This window comes from Protopterus annectens, chromosome 6.part0 (genome assembly GCF_019279795.1).
Source record: "Protopterus annectens isolate FY-2018-M chromosome 6.part0, PAN1.0, whole genome shotgun sequence".
NCBI lineage: Eukaryota > Metazoa > Chordata > Ceratodontiformes > Protopteridae > Protopterus > Protopterus annectens.
Window position 1 is genome coordinate 396,470,741 of NC_056737.1, and position 19,959 is coordinate 396,490,699.

Sequence of the window (19,959 nt, forward strand, 5' to 3'; positions counted from 1 at the left end):
AGTAGATAAAAATCAGGCAGCAACTGAATGTGCCAAAAAAAGCAAAAGAAAGAATATAAGGTGAAGGACCAGATGAGAAGGCAAGAAATGTGGAAAATTCATAAATATAGTTGCATATAAAAAACTTCTGGAAGAACCTCATGCTGATCATGAACGAATGCCGTAATGGCTAAGGAGAGGCGAATTCAAACCAAGAGATGAAAGGTTAATGTTGGTGACCCAAGATAGTGGGGTGAGTACACGTTGATTTACAAAGTCCACTGAACATGTGGGAGAAACAGACAAATATAGGTTTTGTAACACCGAATTGGAAACAGTCGCACACCTTGTTGCTGGTTATGACATACTAATGGCAGAAGGACTGTATAGTGAAAGGCATAATAATGTGGCAAAATTGTTGCACTGGGGATTTTTTTACTCAAATAAAGTTTTACGTTAATTATCATTGATCAGCTCGTTTTTCTCCAAGCCTGTGGACTTGCTGTGTTTAGTTGCACTGGGGATTGTGCAAACACTATGGTACTGAAGTGGCTGAAAAACACTGGAAACATGAGCCACAAAGCATCACAGAAATTATGAAGTTTACATCACATGGGATCATCCCTTACCAACAGTTCAAAAGACAAATGCTAGAAAACCTTACATAGTGGTCCATGAAAAGAAGACAAAAGTAGCACTGATCACTGAAATCACCACACCCACTGACTACAGTGTCTTGCATACAGAGAGACACAAAGTCATAAAATATCAGGATTTGCAGGCAGGAGTGAGAGCAATGTGGAAGAAAGACACCCAGACAGTCCCAATAGTAGAAGGAGCAATGGGTCTTATAAAAAAGAATCTACAATCATATCTAGATATGTTACCAATACGTGTAACTCCATAAGAATTGCAGGAGTCATTACTGGGAGCACTGTGGTTGTTGCGAAGAGCCTTCTGGCTGACATCAAAGATTGAAACAATACTAATTTCATTAACTTTAAACACACTTTGACTTAGGAATGGGGTCCATTCCCATCATGGTATTAGAAACCCAAGAGATTTGGAGAAATTAAAAAAGGGTAAACATTATGGAAATGTTCCTGCACCCTATCTGCAGCATTCTGCTCCTGATCACAGTTTAATTAAACTGTACCTACAGGTGTGAAATCTAGAAATCAACATAAATGTCCCCCTGGTGTCTCACCTACAGTTTATCTAAATATCCTGCAAAATACCTACCCCAGAAATATTGATCAGCATAACAACAAAAATCATACTAAAACAGAGAATCTGTTGTCAGTGTACCTTGATGTTTTTGTTATTATAACAGTAAAATCAATAAAACTGAACATAACAAAACAATACTCTCCCAAATAATATGCATATAATTAGAGGTCAATAAGAATTCCTATTTTTACTTTATTAATTGTATTTTATTGCCTTAATAATTACAGTTACATATGCACATTTTCAGGTAATTCAGGTAAGACACTCCTCCAGTTCGAGAGGTGAAAGGGAGAACCATGATGGGAAATACATGTAGAGCAACACAGGAGAGCAATGTGAAAAACATTATTATTTTTGGAAAGCACCTTATATGTGAATCTTTGGGGTAAGATATCTGCCCTGGAATGAGTATTTTATTCTCTCCACTGCAGGTCATCGTGGACTTTTCAGTAGTTATGGACTGGAATGGCCTTATGGGTAAGGTATTAGACAACAGTCCCATTTTTAGCAATGTGGGTGCTGATTTGCAACAGTCCCTAAAAGACAGGGTTATTGTTATATAGAAGTTTTGCCCCTTCCTTATACTTCTTTTCTTGTACTGTTCACGGGCAATTATAATTGTAATTCGTGAGGGTCCACAGAACTCAGGAAATGTGGTGTTTTTCACACAGGTGATTGAGCCAGCTCTGTTATGAAGTAGTTTTATAGGGAAGTATCTACGGTTGGTACTTATTCCAGGAATGATCTGCATTTTTAATTACACTTTATTTTCCATACTGATATGCCTGTAGGTCCTTCCACTTCAGTCGTCATCCTGTCATTAACAGATCACAAGTTTGTTAAGGGAATAATGGATAAAGGTTTTTTTTCCCAAGGGTTGCTGATTATTTCAGATGGAAGGATGACAGACTAGATCTGTAGCCCCTCAGGGAGTGGTATGTACAGTTTGTGCATTGAGCTCTTTTTTTCTTCCTTGAGTGGATTGTGGGTTGACTTAAAGGAATATCTTTACAGTTCTAAATAGACTTTTGAGAGAAAACAATCCCATGATACAACACTGCAGTATTTTCAGTTATTTCATAAGTGGAATAACTTAAAGGGTTTCTGAGGTTTGAGAAGACTTTAACAGTCAATAATGTTTGAATTCACTCAGCTTGTACCTGCAAATGGTCTGTTATAATCATTGTACTACTCCAGTATACAAATACGGATAAATAAATAAACAAATAAAAGTCTAATTAGTAATGAATGCTTTAGATGCATTCAGTAAGTTGCCTTCCTCAAAATGAGTTGTATAGTATAAATAAATGTAAAACTCACTACTGTGAAATAGTCCCAGACATCCATCTTTAGTTGTATCACTGCATAATTCATAAGTTTGGTGGACAAGTACAAGGTGTACTGACAGCTGATTTTGAGAGGAGAAGTTTATTTCACAGATATGGACGTCTTTAGTTATGAAGCTACGACATTGCAAGGTATTCCTGTTATTCATTTTTATTGCGGCTGAGTGTGGTATTTGAGTCACCAGTGAGGTATTCTAAGCAATGGACTCCAAATATTAAGGGAGCCTTTATTGTTTTGTATGTCAGGCAAAGGTTTCCACTAAGAAGCCAATAAGGCAGTAGCATAGCTTCAGTGGGGCAAGAGGGGCAACTCCCCCAGGCATAAAGTGTTGGATGGGGGGGGGGAGTGACCAGCCAATCTTCATCTTTCATTAACACAATATCAGTTTTTAAAAGCTAGTATTGCATTTGCAGTCAAACCTGTAGCAACTCATTGTGTGGTCTAAAATCTAACTACAGTTTAAAAAATAAATCTGTTTTAACTAAAACTTGAACACTCCAGCATTCTATGCAGTCAGGGTATAAACTGCAGCATCTGCTTGTTACATTTGTAGCAAGCAGTTTGCTACGGTTTAAAAATAATTTTTTTTTTACTAAAACATGAGTGTTGTAGTGCTCTCTGCAGGCAGAGTATAAATTGTAGAATCTGTTTGCTAAATTTATAGCTAGCAGTTTGCTACAGATTAAAAAGGAAAATTTTTAAACTAAAGCAGAAGTGCTGCAGCACTCTGTGCAGGTATTGTTGTTAGAGGGAGGGCTGGGGCCAGGGATGGGGGGTGTCAAGCATCTGGACACCTGGATGGTGTGCCAATAAAAGGAACATCCATTTTTTTTTCTCTTCAATGGAAGAGCTGGTGGGGTCATATATCTAACTGTAATAAGCCGATCACTTACATTTTTATTTTTATTTTATTTTGCTCTTCAATGGAAGAGCTGGTGGTGTACATTTAATCACTGAAAATGTATGGATCAGCTTATTATTATTATTATTTTTTTTATTCTTCACTTGAAGAGTGGAGGGGATGGGACACTACTTCATAGTACCAGCCCATGAGGCTGGTTGAACCAGGTATAGAGAAGTAAGAGAGTTAATAAAGTCTTTCAGTAGAAGACAAACCTTGACGTCCTTTGATTCCGTTTGTGAGAATCTTTGTACCTTCTCAAAATATCTTAAATGCCATGTGAGTAGATTACAGAACTGGCACACATATCTATAATTGATCAGAAAACATATATAGAGATAGCCACTTGATCCTCCATGGGGTTGATAGCTATGCCAAAGTAGTAATTGCCTTCTTTATATATATATATATATATATATATATATATATATATATATATATATGCTGTGGCCCATTAGAAGTGCATAAAGTTGGTTGCAGTGTCAAATACCACGGTGCTACATTTTATGACTCTGAAATCAATACAATAGCAACATTCAAATATAATACTAAGTGCTGCTTATAAGAAGTGGGAATAACAGCAAAGATCTCAGGTCTGCAGTTATCTGCATATTTGATGAACCACTCAGTGAAGTCAATTTTGACATCTAAGAAAAGGAAGAGTGGCCCCAAGGCAGTGCCTTTATGGACCCCACTGGTGAAGGGAGATGCTAAGGACAGCAGTTCTTTTTTTTACCTGTTCTTTGCAACCATGTAGCCAACTGTGGACCCAAAGTACTACAGCTTCTTGTATATTCAGATCCTTGGGTTTATGTTTGATTTCTTTCATGGGGTACAGTGCTGTATACCTCAAAAAGATTGAAGTGAGCATGCATGTACAGATAAGCTTTCATACAGGGTTATAGTCACTCTCTCAAAACATTTTAGGAGGTTAAATATAAAAAAATCTACCTTTGACCGGGATAGCTCATAAAGAAGGAGAAATCCTTTGTCTATTGGAATACGTTCTATGAGAATTTTCTCCATCACCTTACACAATACACTTGTGAGGCCAATCAATCTGTAATATTTGGAGGTTCATAGGTTCATAGGTTCATAGGTTCATACTAGGCTATCTGCTCGAGGGCATTTACAAGCCTAGCCCATCGTTTTGTGGCTTACGCCACCCCTTTAGTATGGGGAACTATACCCATTATTTTGCTGTGCCTCTGTCGAGCAGTGACACTGAGGTAATCCCTGGGGTATATCTGCGATCTCCCATCTATTGGTCAAGATTTCTCTTGAACAAGGCCAGCGAGGTGCTCTGCCTCACATGTACCGGGATTTTGTTCCACAGCATAGGGAGTCTTTGGGTGATGAATCTATCCTCCAGCACGTCCTATTAATAGCCGTGTCGAGGTTTAAGTCTCCGCCTTGTGGCTCTGATGGATCTAGATTTTTGAGGTGAAGCATATTCATCAAATCTGGGTTTGACATGGCCTTGTATGTTAGGCAAAGGTCACCTCTGAGCAGCGGTGCGACTGAATAGAGCTGGAGTTCTTTCAGTCGGGCAGCATAGGACAGATTTTTGAGACCCTTTATCCTTTTGGTGAGGAACTTTTGTGGCCTCTCCAGCTGCTGCAAGTGTCGGGTCAGATACATTCGAATGGGGCATTGTACTCAATCATTGGTCTGATGAGTGATGAGTAAAGGGAGACTATGACCTCCCTTGATCTAGATGAGAATCCCTTCATGATAAGGTGGGCAATGTAGAAGGTCTTCCTAACTACTTTAGCTACATGGGTGTCGAATGACAGACTACTATCAACCTGGGTCCCCAGGTCCCTGATAACTTCTGTGCTCAGTGGATTGCCACCTATTTGGTAGCTAGGGGTAACCTTGTTTTTCCCGAAGGGTATGACTATGCATTTTTTGGCATTTAACTTTAGGCCGTGGCTCTGGCACCAGTTATCCGTTTCTGTGAGACCCTTCTGAAGGATATCTGTGTCAGATGTGTTTTCTACTATGGCGCCCAGTTTGCAGTCATCTGCAAACTTTGTCAGCCATAACCCTCCTGTGTTTGCTTGTACCTCGGAAAAGGAGATGCCAAACAAGAGTGGGCCCAGGACTGAGCCCTGTGGGACACCACTTGTGACAGGCTTTGAGTCTGACATGGCGCCAGCAACTCTGACCCTGTGGGTTCTGTCACTCAGCCAGTTTGCAACCCATCTTGTGATGTATGGGTTAACATTTAAGCTGGTGAGTTTTTCAATGATACCCGAGTGGGGTATTGTATCGAAGGCCTTAGCCAGATCGAGGTAGGCTGTATGGACTGCCTTTCCCTCATCAATGGCTTTGGTGACTGTTTCAAAAAAGTCAACCAAGTTTAAAAGGCATGATCTGCCTTTGACAAAGCCAAACTGGGTTGGATCCAAAGTCTGCAAATTCCCTATGTCTTTATTTATGAGGTCCATTATGATCCTCTCCATGGCTTTGCAGATAAGGCTTGTCAAGCTAATGGGCCGGTAATTTCCAGGGTCGGTGGAGGCACCGCCTTTGTGAAGTGGGACCACAGTTGCAGTGCGCCACTCCCTGGGTACGTATCCAGAGGTAAGACTTTGATTAAACAGCTGTCCTAGCTGTGGGTTTAATTCCTCATTGAGTTCGTGGAGCACACAGCCGGGGACACCATCAGGTCCCATGGATGCTGTGTTTTTGCTTTGGAGAGAGCAGTTCTCACTTGGGCGCTGGAGATGTTTGGGGGCTGCAATCGCTTGGTATAGATATCTCTCCTTTGGGGAGGGGAGAAGTTTGCACTGAACCTGTCAGCCAGTATGTTGGCAATGTCTGTAGGATCAGTAATCTTCACATAATTTTGAACTAGTTCTGAGCATATCTGGGAGTTTCCTCCTAGGTTTCTAACATAGCTAAAGAAGGCCTTATGATTGTCTTTTGAGTCTTTAGCTATTTTTCTCTCGAAATTTGCTTTGGATGATTTTATGAGAGCTCTTAGTTTTTTACTTATAGTGATCAAGGGTGTCTTACCTTTTAAGGATTTTGCTCTACCTTGTAGTAGCTTCCTCCTTTTGTTGTAGAGTTTGTTTATGGCTGGGGTCCACCAGACTGGACGCTTGCCTTTGGTACAAAGAGTCTTTGTTTTGCTTGGGATTGCCTTATCCATGCAGTCCTGCAGGTGCTGGTAGAAGGCATTTGTAAGTGATTCAGCGGCTTGAGTACTGTTTTCCGCCGCTCGGGGCCTTAAAGGAGACCACACTAGTCTTTAGAAGTGTGAAGTCGGCTTTTGAGAAGTTCTTTACTGTGGTCTTTTTATTTCAGGTGGGGTGGGATGAGGACCTCCAGCGAGATTAGTTTGTGATCTGATCTCACCAGTGAGGGGTATACTTCCGGTGTTGAACATTGTGCTCCCATGTTCGTGATGATGAGATCAAGTATGTTATCTCCTCTTGTGGGTATGGTGACTAGTTGTTCCATGGCATTTGAGTTTATGAATTCCAGGAACTTTTGGGCTAGGGTGTTTGGGCTTGAGTAGTGTTCCCAGTCTATATTAGGGTAATTGAAGTCACCTAGTATGATGGTGTTTGGTGATACATTTATCCCCTCTAGTGTTTCAGGAAGGCCATGTGAGGTTCCTGAGTTTGTGAGGGTGGCCTGTAACATGCTACAATTTGCAGAGCAGTCTTGCCTACGGTTAATTGCACCTGGATGGTCTCCGATGCATCATGCGTTGCCACCAGTCTTGAGGTGTGGGTGTCCTTGATGAATATGGATACCCCCCTCCTTTCTTGGTATTGTCCGGATTTTGGGGCCGGAATGCATGATATGAGGTAAAACCTGATAGCGCTGGGGTGCTCTCAGGAGCCTTGAACCAGGTTTCTGTCACAGCACAGACATCGATGTTCTCCATACTGAGAAGGGCCTCGAGTGCGTGCATTTTGAGATTTAGACTTCTGGCATTGAGCAGCATTACCCTTAGTTTTTTTCCTTTTATGTGTTCAAGGGTGGTAGGTTTAGAATTTGAGCCTTGCCTAAAAAGGCAGTATGGGGTGGCAAGAGCCTTTGCCAATATCCGAATCCCAGGGTGACAGGTGCAAGCCGCCCTTGAAGCAGCGTGGCTTGTCCAGCATGTCATCCCAGGCAGACAGATACTGGATCCCCTTTGAATGACACCAGTGTTTAAGCCAATTGTTAAAGCTGATGATCTTATCTCTGTATTGTGGCATCATTCTTGGTGAAGGTAGGATACTGCTCAAGGTCAGGGTCATACCTGCCTGGGCTACATAATCAGAGAGCTCCTCAATGTCTCTTTTCATGTAGTCCAAGGAGGTACGTCTCAGGTCGTTTACACCAGCGTGGACAATGACTGAGTCATATTTGTACCTGCTGTTGAGAGACCTGAGTGCTTGCGTTATGTGGCGGATTCTAGCGCCCGACAGGCAGCTTACTGTGACCTTCTCCTTACTCAGTCTGGTGAGCGGGACGCCAGTGTGTCTGACTATGGAGTCACCAATGACTAGTGTGTCTGGCATTGTGTTTGGCCTTAAGGGCTGTGACTGTTTGACACTCTGACTGTGAGGTCTATGTGTTGCAGGTGTTGTGTTCTGAGGTGGTGGTTGTTTGGGTGTCTGCTTTGGTGGCCTCTGCTGTTTTGGTAGATTTTTGATCAGAGCCTCCGAGTATGTCTTTGTGTGTTTATGTGTATGATTTGAGGTTGTAATGGTACTATGTGAGACTGGGTCTATAGTGTGTGTGGTAACCTTCTCCTCCTGACTGGTCTTGCCAGTCCTATGTTGAGAGAGCTCAGCCTCCAGTTTGGCCGTATAGTTGCATCTCTCGCATGTATTTGTGTTTTGTGGGAGGAGGAGAGGGTTGTCTGTGTACATGAGGCAATTGTAACATTGCCTCAATATTCCCAGGTTCACCAGCTGAGCAGGAGAGGACACTAGCAACTGATCCCTCGACATGCTAGAAGGATAGACAAAAACTTTAAAAAAGATTCTGGGGGATGTGGGTGACCGAGAAATGGGGGTTGCCTTTTTGGGGTACTATCTATGACAAGAGTGCCGTATCAAGGTAATAAGTACTGTAGGAGCAAGTGCTAGGTTTAACAGATAGAGAATAGTCTACTTGGAGTCAAGTAGAGATGATCTTTTTAGTTATAGGATGCGCTGATTTGATCAGTAGTATAGTTCGAGGAAGGTAGTTTTAAGGGAAAATTTGAAGAGTGGACTTTAGGTAGCCCGAATAGTTTAAACCTGCTTAACCGGCGCTGCCCTAGTGTGCAACAGTGGCAACTCCTCGCTAAATCGCGCTAATGCACGCTAAAGTGTGCTTTATAGCAGGGGGCTGGAAAAGACAGGAAATGACCCAAAATGGCCAATAAACTACAAGTTACTGCTTTAAACCACTCCTCTGAGGACAAACAGGCAGCTCAGTACTCCCTACTCCCACTAGTGAGTAAAGAAACTACCCCTTGACCAAACAAGGAAAATGGAGAAAACAGGAACCAAGACAAAGCCCAGGGATCAGCAAAATCTGATCACTGGAACAAACTATTAGAAAAGTATGGAAAACAAGAGTATTTTTTTGTTTTTTCAAGTTTTTTTCAGAAAGGCAGAAAATACAATAAATGCTGTGTTTTTCGACTAAATGCTATCAAAAGCTAGTACACTTGAGTGTATTAGCCTGTTGTTTAACTTTTAAGCAAAACTTAAACAAGCAAGTGCAATAAACAATTCAAGCTATTAAAAACAGTAAAAATAGGTAATAGCAGAATAAAAAGTACAGTTTTGTACCTACCATAAATGTAGATGTTCGAAGATCCACATTGCTGCAGTCCTAACACTTGGGTAGTCCGCTGTCCCTCGGTCGGCCCGAATATCAGAGTATAAGGCTGACGTCGGTCAAGGCGCATTTGACTGACATCAGAACGTCAGGGTACAAATGCGCATGACCGACGTCATATCCTCAGTCTTTTCTTGCCCCAGATGTCAGAAGACCCTAAAAAGAAAGGTCAAAACCCATAGACAACAACTAAACAACCAACCAGCCTAACACCAAAAATATGTACAATATATACAATATATACAATATACCTCAGATGGATAACCCAACCCACACAACCACCTCAAACTACAGAGGGGAAGGAGGGAGGGTTAATTGGACTGCAGCAATGTGGATCTTCGAACATCTACATTTATGGTAGGTACAAAACTGTACTATGTTCTTCATCTCACATTGCTGCAGTCCTAACACTTGGGTAGAATCCCAAAGCAGAGGTAAGGGAGGATGGCTAAACTATAATGAAGCAGGAGCTGCCAAAATGCCCTGCAACACAGCAGTGGCAAAACCAGCCCTGGATTTAGAGTACAGTGGAAGGTGGTAATGCCTAGAGAAGGTATGCACTGAACTCCAAGTGGCTGCCTCCAAAATATCCTTAGTAGCCACCCCTCAAAAAAGCTGTTGAAGTGGCAGTAGCCCTAGTGGAATGAGGCCTAATCCCAGCTGGAATCTCTTTGCCATGATGGGAATAACAGAAAGCAATGCAAAATCCAATCCACTTAGAAATAGTTTGTTTTGACACGGGCTTGCCCTGAGAGCACAAAGCAAAAGAAACTAATAACTGCTGAGATTGTCTGAACCCTTTAGTTCTGTCCAAATAATATCGCAACTGCCTGTGTACATCTAAAGTGTGCAAAATCTTTTCCCCTTTAGTTTGGGGATTTGCATAAAAAGTAGGCAAATGAATAGTTTGGTTAAAAGCCACACTAGAAACCACTTTAGGCATAAAGGAAGGATTAGTACGTAAAGATACCCTATCCTTATGGAAAATTAAGAAAGGCTCAACTGCCATAAGGGCCTGCAATTCAGAAACCCTTCTTGCAGAGGTAATGGCCAACAAAAAGCAGTCTTCCATGACAAATATTTCAACTCAGCAGTAGCTGCAGGCTCAAAAGGTTGTAGAGTGAGTTTCTCCAACACAAAATTGAGATCCCAAGCAGGAGTAGGAGCCCTTCGTGGGGGTCTTATATTCTTTGCCCCTCTAAGAAATTGCTTGAACAAAGGATGAGAAAACAATGGTGGGTCACAGTCGTAGTGAGCTGAAATTGCTGCAGCATGAATCTTAATAGAAGAGAAGGACAAACCTTTGTCCAATAACTCAGTAAGATATTGAAGAGCCACACTTAAATCAGGCTCAGAAACATCCAAATCCTTAGCTGCACTCCAAAATAAAAATCTCTTCCATTTATCTGCGTACACTTTCCTTGTACTAGGCCTTCTAGCTTCCAAAATCACATTCAAAACTTGTTGTGGAAGTTGAGACCCTCTATGGTTTAAAACAGAATATGCCATGCTGTTAGGTGAAGAGAGTGAAGTTTGACATTGAGCAAATGACTGTTCTCCTGGGACAACAGATGTGGAATCAAAGGCAAAGGCCATGGAGGCTTCCGTACTAGACTCCTCAGTAATGGGTACCAGTGCTGTCGAGGCCAATCTGGAGCTATCAAAATCATCCTTGGCTTGTCCTGTCTGGCCTTCAGAAGTACCTTTGGGAGGAGAGGCAGAGGTGGAAAGGCATACACATGAAGATTTTTCCAACTGAAAGAAAGAGCATCCACTTTCCAAGCTGTGGGATGAAACCGCTTTGTGCAAAACTTTGGTAGCTGGTGGTTTAGTGGAGAAGCGAACAGATCTATGTCTGGAGTTCCCCAGGACACTGTCAATTTCTGAAATACATGAAGATCCAGTTTCCACTCGTGGGGATCCATGATTTGTCTGCTTAACACATCTGCTAAGGAGTTCTGTGCTCCCGGCAGAAACCTTGCCTGAAGACTTAGTTGTAAACCGAGAGCAGTCTCCCACAAAATCATTGCTTGCCTGCATAGAGGATAAGAATGTGTTCCCCCTTGCTTGTTGATGTACCACATGACAGTTGTGTTGTCTGTTAGAATCAACACCTGCCCTGGAAGAAGTAAATCCTTGAAAGCTATTAATGCAAACTGGACTGCTAACATCTCCTTCAAGTTGATATGTAGATGCTGTAGTCTGACAGGCCACTTGTCTTGTATCCACTTTCCGTTTAGATGAGCTCCCCAAGCTTTGTCTGAGGCATCTGTCGTTAAAATTTGACTCGCCTCTGGCCGGGTCACAGAGAGTCCCTTGTTTAGGTGACATTCCTGAGCCCACCACAAAAATTCCTTTTGAATGCAAGGTATTATTTGAATGACAGTGTCCAGATGCTGGCAGTGCTGTGTCCATACATTCTTGAGATACCATTGCAACTTCCTCATATGCAGTTTGGCATTGGGAAGCACCAGAATACAAGATGCCATGAACCCTAAGGCTTGAAGGACTGTCCTTGCAGTCAGCCCGGACTGAAGAGATAGATGATGGAAGTAAAGGGAAAGATTCTTTTGTTTGTCCGGGGTTAGAAAGGCCATCTGGGATGCTGTATTCAGTCTTACACCCAGAAAGCACATGTCTTGAGAGGGTACTAGACTGGACTTTATTTCGTTCACAGAATACCCCAGGCATCTTAGCACTGCTATCACATATTCCAAATGACAAAGAAGCTCGTCCCTTCCTTGAGCCAGAATCAGGCAATCGTCCAAATAAGGATAGATTTGTATTCCTTTTAGCCTAAAGAAAGCTATCACTGGAGCCAGAACTTTCGTAAATACTCTGGGTGCAGTAGATAAGCCAAAGGGCAATGCAGAGAACTGATAGTGAGAATTCCCAGTCCGAAAACGCAGATACTTCCTGCAACTTAGCCTGATAGGAACATGAAGGTAAGCCTCCTTGAGATCCAAAGTTACCATCCAGTGATCCTTGCCCAGTAGAGGTAAAAGCTGTTGTAACGTCAACATTTTGAACTTGGGAATGTCCAGATAAGTGTTGAGGATAGATAAATCCAAAATTGGTCTCCACGTGTTCCCCTTTTTTGGCACAAGGAACAGGCGAGAATAAAATCCTAGTCCCCTTTCTGGCATAGGAACCGGCTGAATGGCCCCTATTTGGAGTAAGAGAGAAATTTGCTTGTGAGCCTCTATTCTTTGTTGAGGAGGAATGTCTGGCATGCCTTTGAAAGGAGGCAAGGTATGGAAATAAAACCTGTAACCGTGATGTATGATATCCAGTACCCATCTGTCTTGGGTAATCAAACTCCAATTTTCTTTGAAAAGTGCCAACCTTCCTCCCAAAGGTGCTGCCAGGCGAGAAGGTTCTGGCAGCTGAAAAGGTAGGTCATTGGGTCTGTTTACGAAAGGACTGACCCCTGCCCTCACCTGAAGACTGTGCAGGAGAACTCCCTGTTCTAGGCCTGAAAGAGCCCTGACCTCTGCCCCTGCCACGTCTAGATCTACCTCTAGACTGGGAATCATAAGAAGGATACGTCCACCCTTTAGTAGGCCAATTTCTACTAAACTTTGGAGGCTGAACCTGCAAAAAATCTTTAACAGTCTGCATAGACTTAGCCTTGTCTTCCATTTTCTTTAAAACTGCCTCAACAGGAGAACCAAACAAGACATCAGATTGCAAAGGGGCATCCAAAATCCTAGTTTTAACATGGTCAGATAAATTTTGATCCCTCAGCCAGGCGTGCCTGCGAAGAACTGACCCAGTGGCAGCCACCCTAGACGAGGCCTGTACAGCATCAAAACCACATTGCAAAGAATGCTTACCCACCTGTTCAGAAACATGCACTAAATCTTGTAACTCTTTACAATCAATACCTTCCGCCAGAGCATCAACCTTAGATTTCAACTGTGAAAGGAGATAATTTTGATATTTCAACATGTGAAACTGGCAATTCAAAGCTCTCATGGCTAGAGTGGAAGAAGTATAAACTTTCTTTCCCCATCTATCCAAGGCCCTGGCCTCTTTATCTGCAGGTACCGGATTCTTGACAACAGAAGCCTTAACACCCTTAGGCCCCTGGCTAACAGTTTCTGGGTCTGCCCTAGGACTCTTAAAAAGATACTTATGAGCTTCAGGCACCCTGTAATACCTATCTGGTTTAACAGGAGCAGGAGGCAAAGAATCAGGATTAAGAGAAGCCTCTGCAAACACATCTTCCACCACATTCAGAACAGGAGGTATAGCTAAAGGCCTATGCTGGGGTAAAAACAAAAATTCCCTAAGCCTTTTCCTGGAATCAGAGAATTCCTGACCTTCCCATTTAAAATGCTCTCTCATGGAGTGAAAGGTCTCTGTAAAAGAAAAATGCTCAGGAGGAGAAGCAGAAGGAGTAGAATCATCCACATCAGAATCAGAATAATGAGAATACTCCTGCAAGTCTTCAGTCAAGACTCAGACACATCCGAAGCCTGCTCATAATCCCCAACACAGGTTCCATCCTAGGCCTCTTATCAGGAGGGGCATAGAGCCTCTAATTAAAGTAATTAAATCTTCTGCCATTTTAAGCATGTGCTTCTTGGGCACAGAACCTGAAGAACTAGGAGTGACACCCACAGAAGCAAAACTAGACCTGCCTCTAGGAGAAGCCTTGGAAGCAGAAAGAGAGGGCCTAGACACCTTAGGAAGGGAGGGGAGTACAGTTATCTGAGAAGCCCCTACAGCCTGACCTGCCTCCTGGGAGGCCACATCCTGTAAAACAAAGTTTCTCCCTGGGACTCCAGAGAGGCCCCCGCCGGAACCACCGGTTCCACTGACGCCTCTAAAGAACCGGCGTCCGGTTCGGACGACTCCTCTAACCTAGGTTTAACGGCCTTGTCCTTGCGCTTCTTTGAGGAAGCGCGCCGGAGCATCCGACGGCATATTGTAATTGCACCGCTTCCCAAAGACCAACCTGGCACAATCCAACCTTCGCTTTATAGTGCGTTTATTGAACCTAGCACAAAAGCGACACCCAACAACGTCGTGCTCAGGTCCCAAACAAGGTATACACAAATTATGGTAATCCCTATGCGGTATCTGTTTCCCACAAGAAATACAGTTATTCACTTTTTCTGACATCCGGTAAACCACTGAGGCACGAAAAAACCAAAATATTCCCCAACGGGGTACTTAACCAACTCTGACTTCGGTCTGAAACTCCGAATTCGAAAAATTTCAGAACGCCGAACGGCACTTGCAACACTGCTTCTGCATCTGACCATGCGGCAAAAAAGACTGAGGATATGACGTCGGTCATGCGCATTTGTACCCTGACGTTCTGATGTCAGTCAAATGCGCCTTGACCGACGTCAGCCTTATACTCTGATATTCGGGCCGACCGAGGGACAGCGGACTACCCAAGTGTTAGGACTGCAGCAATGTGAGATGAAGAACATCAGGCAGAAATAGCAATCGAAAGGCTTAAAAAGTCGAAAATGCAGAAAAAAATACTTAAAATCTGGAAAGTTTGTCTTTTCTGGTCTCTGCTGCTCTAGGAACTCTGCTGGACACCACGAGGAGCTGTGCTGAGTTCTCTATAGCCAGAAAAGCCCGCCAAAGCGTGCTTTATAGCAGGGGGCTGGAAAAGACAGGAAATGACCCAAAATGGCCAATAAACTACAAGTTACTGCTTTAAACCACTCCTCTGAGGACAAACAGGCAGCTCAGTACTCCCTACTCCCACTAGTGAGTAAAGAAACTACCCCTTGACCAAACAAGGAAAATGGAGAAAACAGGAACCAAGACAAAGCCCAGGGATCAGCAAAATCTGATCACTGGAACAAACTATTAGAAAAGTATGGAAAACAAGAGTATTTTTTTGTTTTTTTCAAGTTTTTTTCAGAAAGGCAGAAAATACAATAAATGCTGTGTTTTTCAACTAAATGCTATCAAAAGCTAGTACACTTGAGTGTATTAGCCTGTTGTTTAACTTTTAAGCAAAACTTAAACAAGCAAGTGCAATAAACAATTCAAGCTATTAAAAACAGTAAAATAGGTAATAGCAGAATAAAACAGGCAGAAATAGCAATCGAAAGGCTTAAAAAGTCGAAAATGCAGAAAAAATACTTAAAATCTGGAAAGTTTGTCTTTTCTGGTCTCTGCTGCTCTAGGAACTCTGCTGGACACCACGAGGAGCTGTGCTGAGTTCTCTATAGCCAGAAAAGCCCGCCAAAGCGTGCTTTATAGCAGGGGGCTGGAAAAGACAGGAAATGACCCAAAATGGCCAATAAACTACAAGTTACTGCTTTAAACCACTCCTCTGAGGACAAACAGGCAGCTCAGTACTCCCTACTCCCACTAGTGAGTAAAGAAACTACCCCTTGACCAAACAAGGAAAATGGAGAAAACAGGAACTAAGACAAAGCCCAGGGATCAGCAAAATCTGATCACTGGAACAAACTATTAGAAAAGTATGGAAAACAAGAGTATTTTTTTTTTTTTTTCAAGTTTTTTCAGAAAGGCAGAAAATACAATAAATGCTGTGTTTTTCGACTAAATGCTATCAAAAGCTAGTACACTTGAGTGTATTAGCCTGTTGTTTAACTTTTAAGCAAAACTTAAACAAGCAAGTGCAATAAACAATTCAAGCTATTAAAAACAGTAAAAATAGGTAATAGCAGAATAAAACAGGCAGAAATAGCAATCGAGTTTCCTACTGGCTTGGGGATGCATTAGCCTGCTTCTAGATATTAGGGAAATATCCATATTTTAATGATCTATTAAGAACGCATGTAAAGAGTATACTTTACTGTTTTGAGTGCATAAATTAGGTTTCTTCATATCTCATCTGGTCCTATGGGAATGGTATTTTGGACCTTGCTGAGGGTTGAGGCGGCCATTTCAGATGTAATTTCAGTTGTGACTATGGTGTAGGTGGGAAAAACATATAAGCTACCCTTTGTGGCCTGAAATTTGCTCTATAGATATAAATATATATATATATATATATATATATATATATATATATATATGTAGATATGTGTGTGTGTGTGTGTATATATGTATATACATATATATATATATATATATATATATATATATATATATATATATATATATGCTTTTGTCTGCAATATCTGCTGCCTTAGGTGTGGTAAGGCCATTTTGTTGCAGCACATTCTTTTCTTGTTTCTTCCTCTTCATTTTTCAAACACAGTTGTAGAAGGCCTTATTATTGTCACCTGTGATGATGACAAGTTTTACCTCAAAGGAAGCTTCCTTCTTTTATTTATTTCAGTGGCTTAGTTTTGAATGGCGTTTACCTTTAAGTTGTGTTGGATAAAGTGTTAAGGCTTTGTATGTTTTTTCTTTTGGTTTTTAATAGTTTGTTGATTTTATAACTCTACCATTTAGGATTATTTCATTAGTTATCACTATATTTATGACTCAAAGGGATACATTTATCAGAATAGTCATTCATTTAAAATGTTTAGGGAGCTGTGAACAGTTCTCCTATAAGTTGTGAGGAAGGCCTAATGTACAGTCTATTTGAAAAAAATCTTTAAAGATGGTATTGTTATTTATTAAGATGAATGTGTTGCATATAAGGAATGTTACAGCAATAAAGTCAGAATGAATATTAGGGTGGTGAAATGTTTAGCTTAGCCCGACTGATAGGAATGTCAGTCAGGATGTTAGCTAATGTGTTTTCCTCTTGTTGGCGTTCTTATAATTTGGTTAAGATTTGTACAGATTATGAAGAGTTGTGTTTAGTTTAGACAGCTATCAGTTAATGAATATTTCTCTCAGTCAATGGAGGTATAATTTAGGTCAAAGAGTAGGTGACTTTAGCAAATGAAAGAGGATCTCTACTGGGCATAGATATTATATTCTAGTGCAACATTTTCTTATAGTCAGGACTGATGCAAAGGATTTAAGAATCATCTTGAAACTAGCAACATCACAGTGTCAGCCTCTGGTAAGATTTAAACACTTGTATTTGCAGAAGCTTATACCTAAGGTAGTCAATACTGATATATATATATATATATATATATATATATATATATATATATATATATATACCTTACAATGTCTAATTTAGCTGTGTAGGGCAAGAGAATGTGAGTTTTGGATTTACAAACCCCATTTCCTATGAAAAATGGTCAGCTACAGAGAGGGGTGTGCCAAGATGAATCCATGGACTCAGGTTGCACCAGACATTTTATGGAACAACCTTACACCTACATTTCATGACATGCATCTAAACTTGCAGCCATTTTGTCAGAAAAGGAATTTAATGTCACTTGCTGCATTCAGTGTGAAGAAAGGTGTCTGTGATTGCACTGCTATCCTCGACACAGCTAACAACATTTAATCATTTATTTTCAAATATCTTCTTTATCCTATTCCAGGTTATGGTACAGACAGCTAACCACTTGAACCAATGACAGCAAGGCAAAGAATGATTTCTAGACAGGATATCAGTGCAAAAATGGGATAAAGGGGGTTGTGGATGAATGGATGGGCTTTGATTCTGAGAAGCCCATATAGTATTTATTTACAAATTAAAACTACAATGCATTGCATGTCTTTTGCATGATCAGTAAACACTAAGACTGATATACTATAAATGGATGGAGTAAAAAACAGAAAGACATTTGAAAGCCATCATCTTAAACTATTGATTTTCTTTATGCAGCTTTTCCACTATATAAAGAACATCCATTTTAGAAACAAAAATGGTGAAGAAGTATTCTTTGATCTGTATGGTGACCCTCCAGCACTGTACAGCATTATAAACTATCACGTCACAGCAGAAAACACTTTTAGGTATGTGAATGTTGGAAGCTTTGACTCCAGTGCTGCAGATAACCAAAAACTGATAGTTGATGCGCCCGCCATTGTGTGGAATGAAGGTCATGGAAAGGTCAGCATTCAAGCATCCAGTTATCAGCTTTAGTTTGTCACTGTAAATATTTCATGGTTTTATGATTATAAAGGTCATTTGATGTTTTGTGAATTTATAAATAATAAAAACAATAAATTGTGGTAAAAACAGATTTCTTAAATCGGGCTTTAACCCTTCAGTACAGGCCTTATCAGCATATGTATATATATATATATATATATATATATATATGGGTCTACTTCAAATTAAAGAAAACCCACTTACGCAAAGACAAAATTGCCAGGATGAGATGTCTGAAACTTGATTTTAATGAACGACTGTATTGCCAAACCATTTCTCAGGGTAAGTATCCAGTTAGCCAACATGGGGAAATTTGCCCATTTCTCCACAGTAGTGTGATCTTGGAGTTGGTATATTTAGTTGGGGAGTGTGGGAGGCACAGACCCCACCTGGGTGGGTTGGAGATAGTCCTTTATGTTTCTTCATGAAATGTTGGTCGACTGGATACTTAGCCTGAGAAAACTTTTGGCAATATGGGCATTCACTAAAATCAGGTTTCAGACATTCCATTTTGGCGATTTTGTTTTCAGGTAAGTGGTCTTTCATTAATTTGAAGTAGACCCATATATATATATATATATATATATATATATATATGTGTGTGTGTGTGTGTGTGTGTGGGCTATATTACTAAAGATCTAAAAAACACCTAAAATAGATAGCCTAAACGCTGACAAAAATATTTAAAGTTCAAAATATTGACAGAATATCTACACAGAAAATATTGACAAAATTGAAGTTACACCGGGAAAGGTTATATGCTCTTTCTCTACTGTTGTGCACCCTCAGGACTTGTATATATAATTAGCAGGGGATGTGGGGAGGTTATGGGTGCTTGCCCCCTGCAAAAACATTGGCTTGGGATTGTGATTAGGTTTTGTCGATATATTGTGCCTGACTTCAAGAGACTTGCTCTTGATGTAAGTGACCACTTACACTGAGAGCACGTCTTTTGAAATATGGCCCCCAGTGTACGCATTTTTTATAGACAGACCTTACACCCAAGTAGGTCACTTACACTGAGAGCAAGTCTTTCAGAATTAGAGCAGACTTACACTGAGACCAACTCTTTTGGAATCTGGCCCTTTGTGTTTAGATATTTTTATCTTTCAGTATTTTGAACTTTAAAAATATTTTTTGTTAACAAGTAGACTGTCAATATTTACATGTTTCAATCTTTAGTCATATACTTACAGATGTACATTTATATAGACACACATATACATACACATTGTTATAACCAGGAATTATTAAATCTGTCTTCCAAATCACAAAACTTTTCCTTATAGTACTGATCTGCTTTACAAGCCTAGTAATTGAGACAGCAGTAACACCAAATGAAATTGCACAAACATGAAATGCCATCTGCTAAAGTAGCTCATGCATGTTCAGATTATCCAGATAGTTTCCTAATCTAAGACTGTTTATCTAAATGGATACACCTGGAAAACATTAAAGGTCTAAAATCACTTGTATATCAAAGTGACTGGAATTGATTAAATGGGATTGCAAGAGGGCAAACTCATTATAGACAAACTAATATTAGAAAGAGCTGTCTCTAGTCCAGATTTGGAGATGGATTAGTAGCTGCTGGGTCTGCCTCTAGATTATTGAATAATGCTGCACCTGACTTTAGAATATTGAATAAATCTGGCTTGTCTGCATGAGATCTATACAGTTTGTCTGTCCTCATTTGAGA

At 40.8% G+C, this 19,959-nt stretch overlaps 1 protein-coding gene across 1 annotated transcript in view; it reads left to right on the top strand.

Annotated features, from left to right (window-relative positions):
* Window positions 1-17,921: 17,921 nt before the first annotated feature.
* Window positions 17,922-19,959, top strand: part of LOC122803848 (vomeronasal type-2 receptor 26-like) — a 42,795-nt gene continuing 40,757 nt past the window's right edge. Inside the window, exon 1 of the mRNA XM_044073530.1 lies at window positions 17,922-18,218. Within this exon, the coding sequence (XP_043929465.1) occupies window positions 17,922-18,218 (297 nt within the window). The remainder of the gene's footprint in view (window positions 18,219-19,959) is intronic.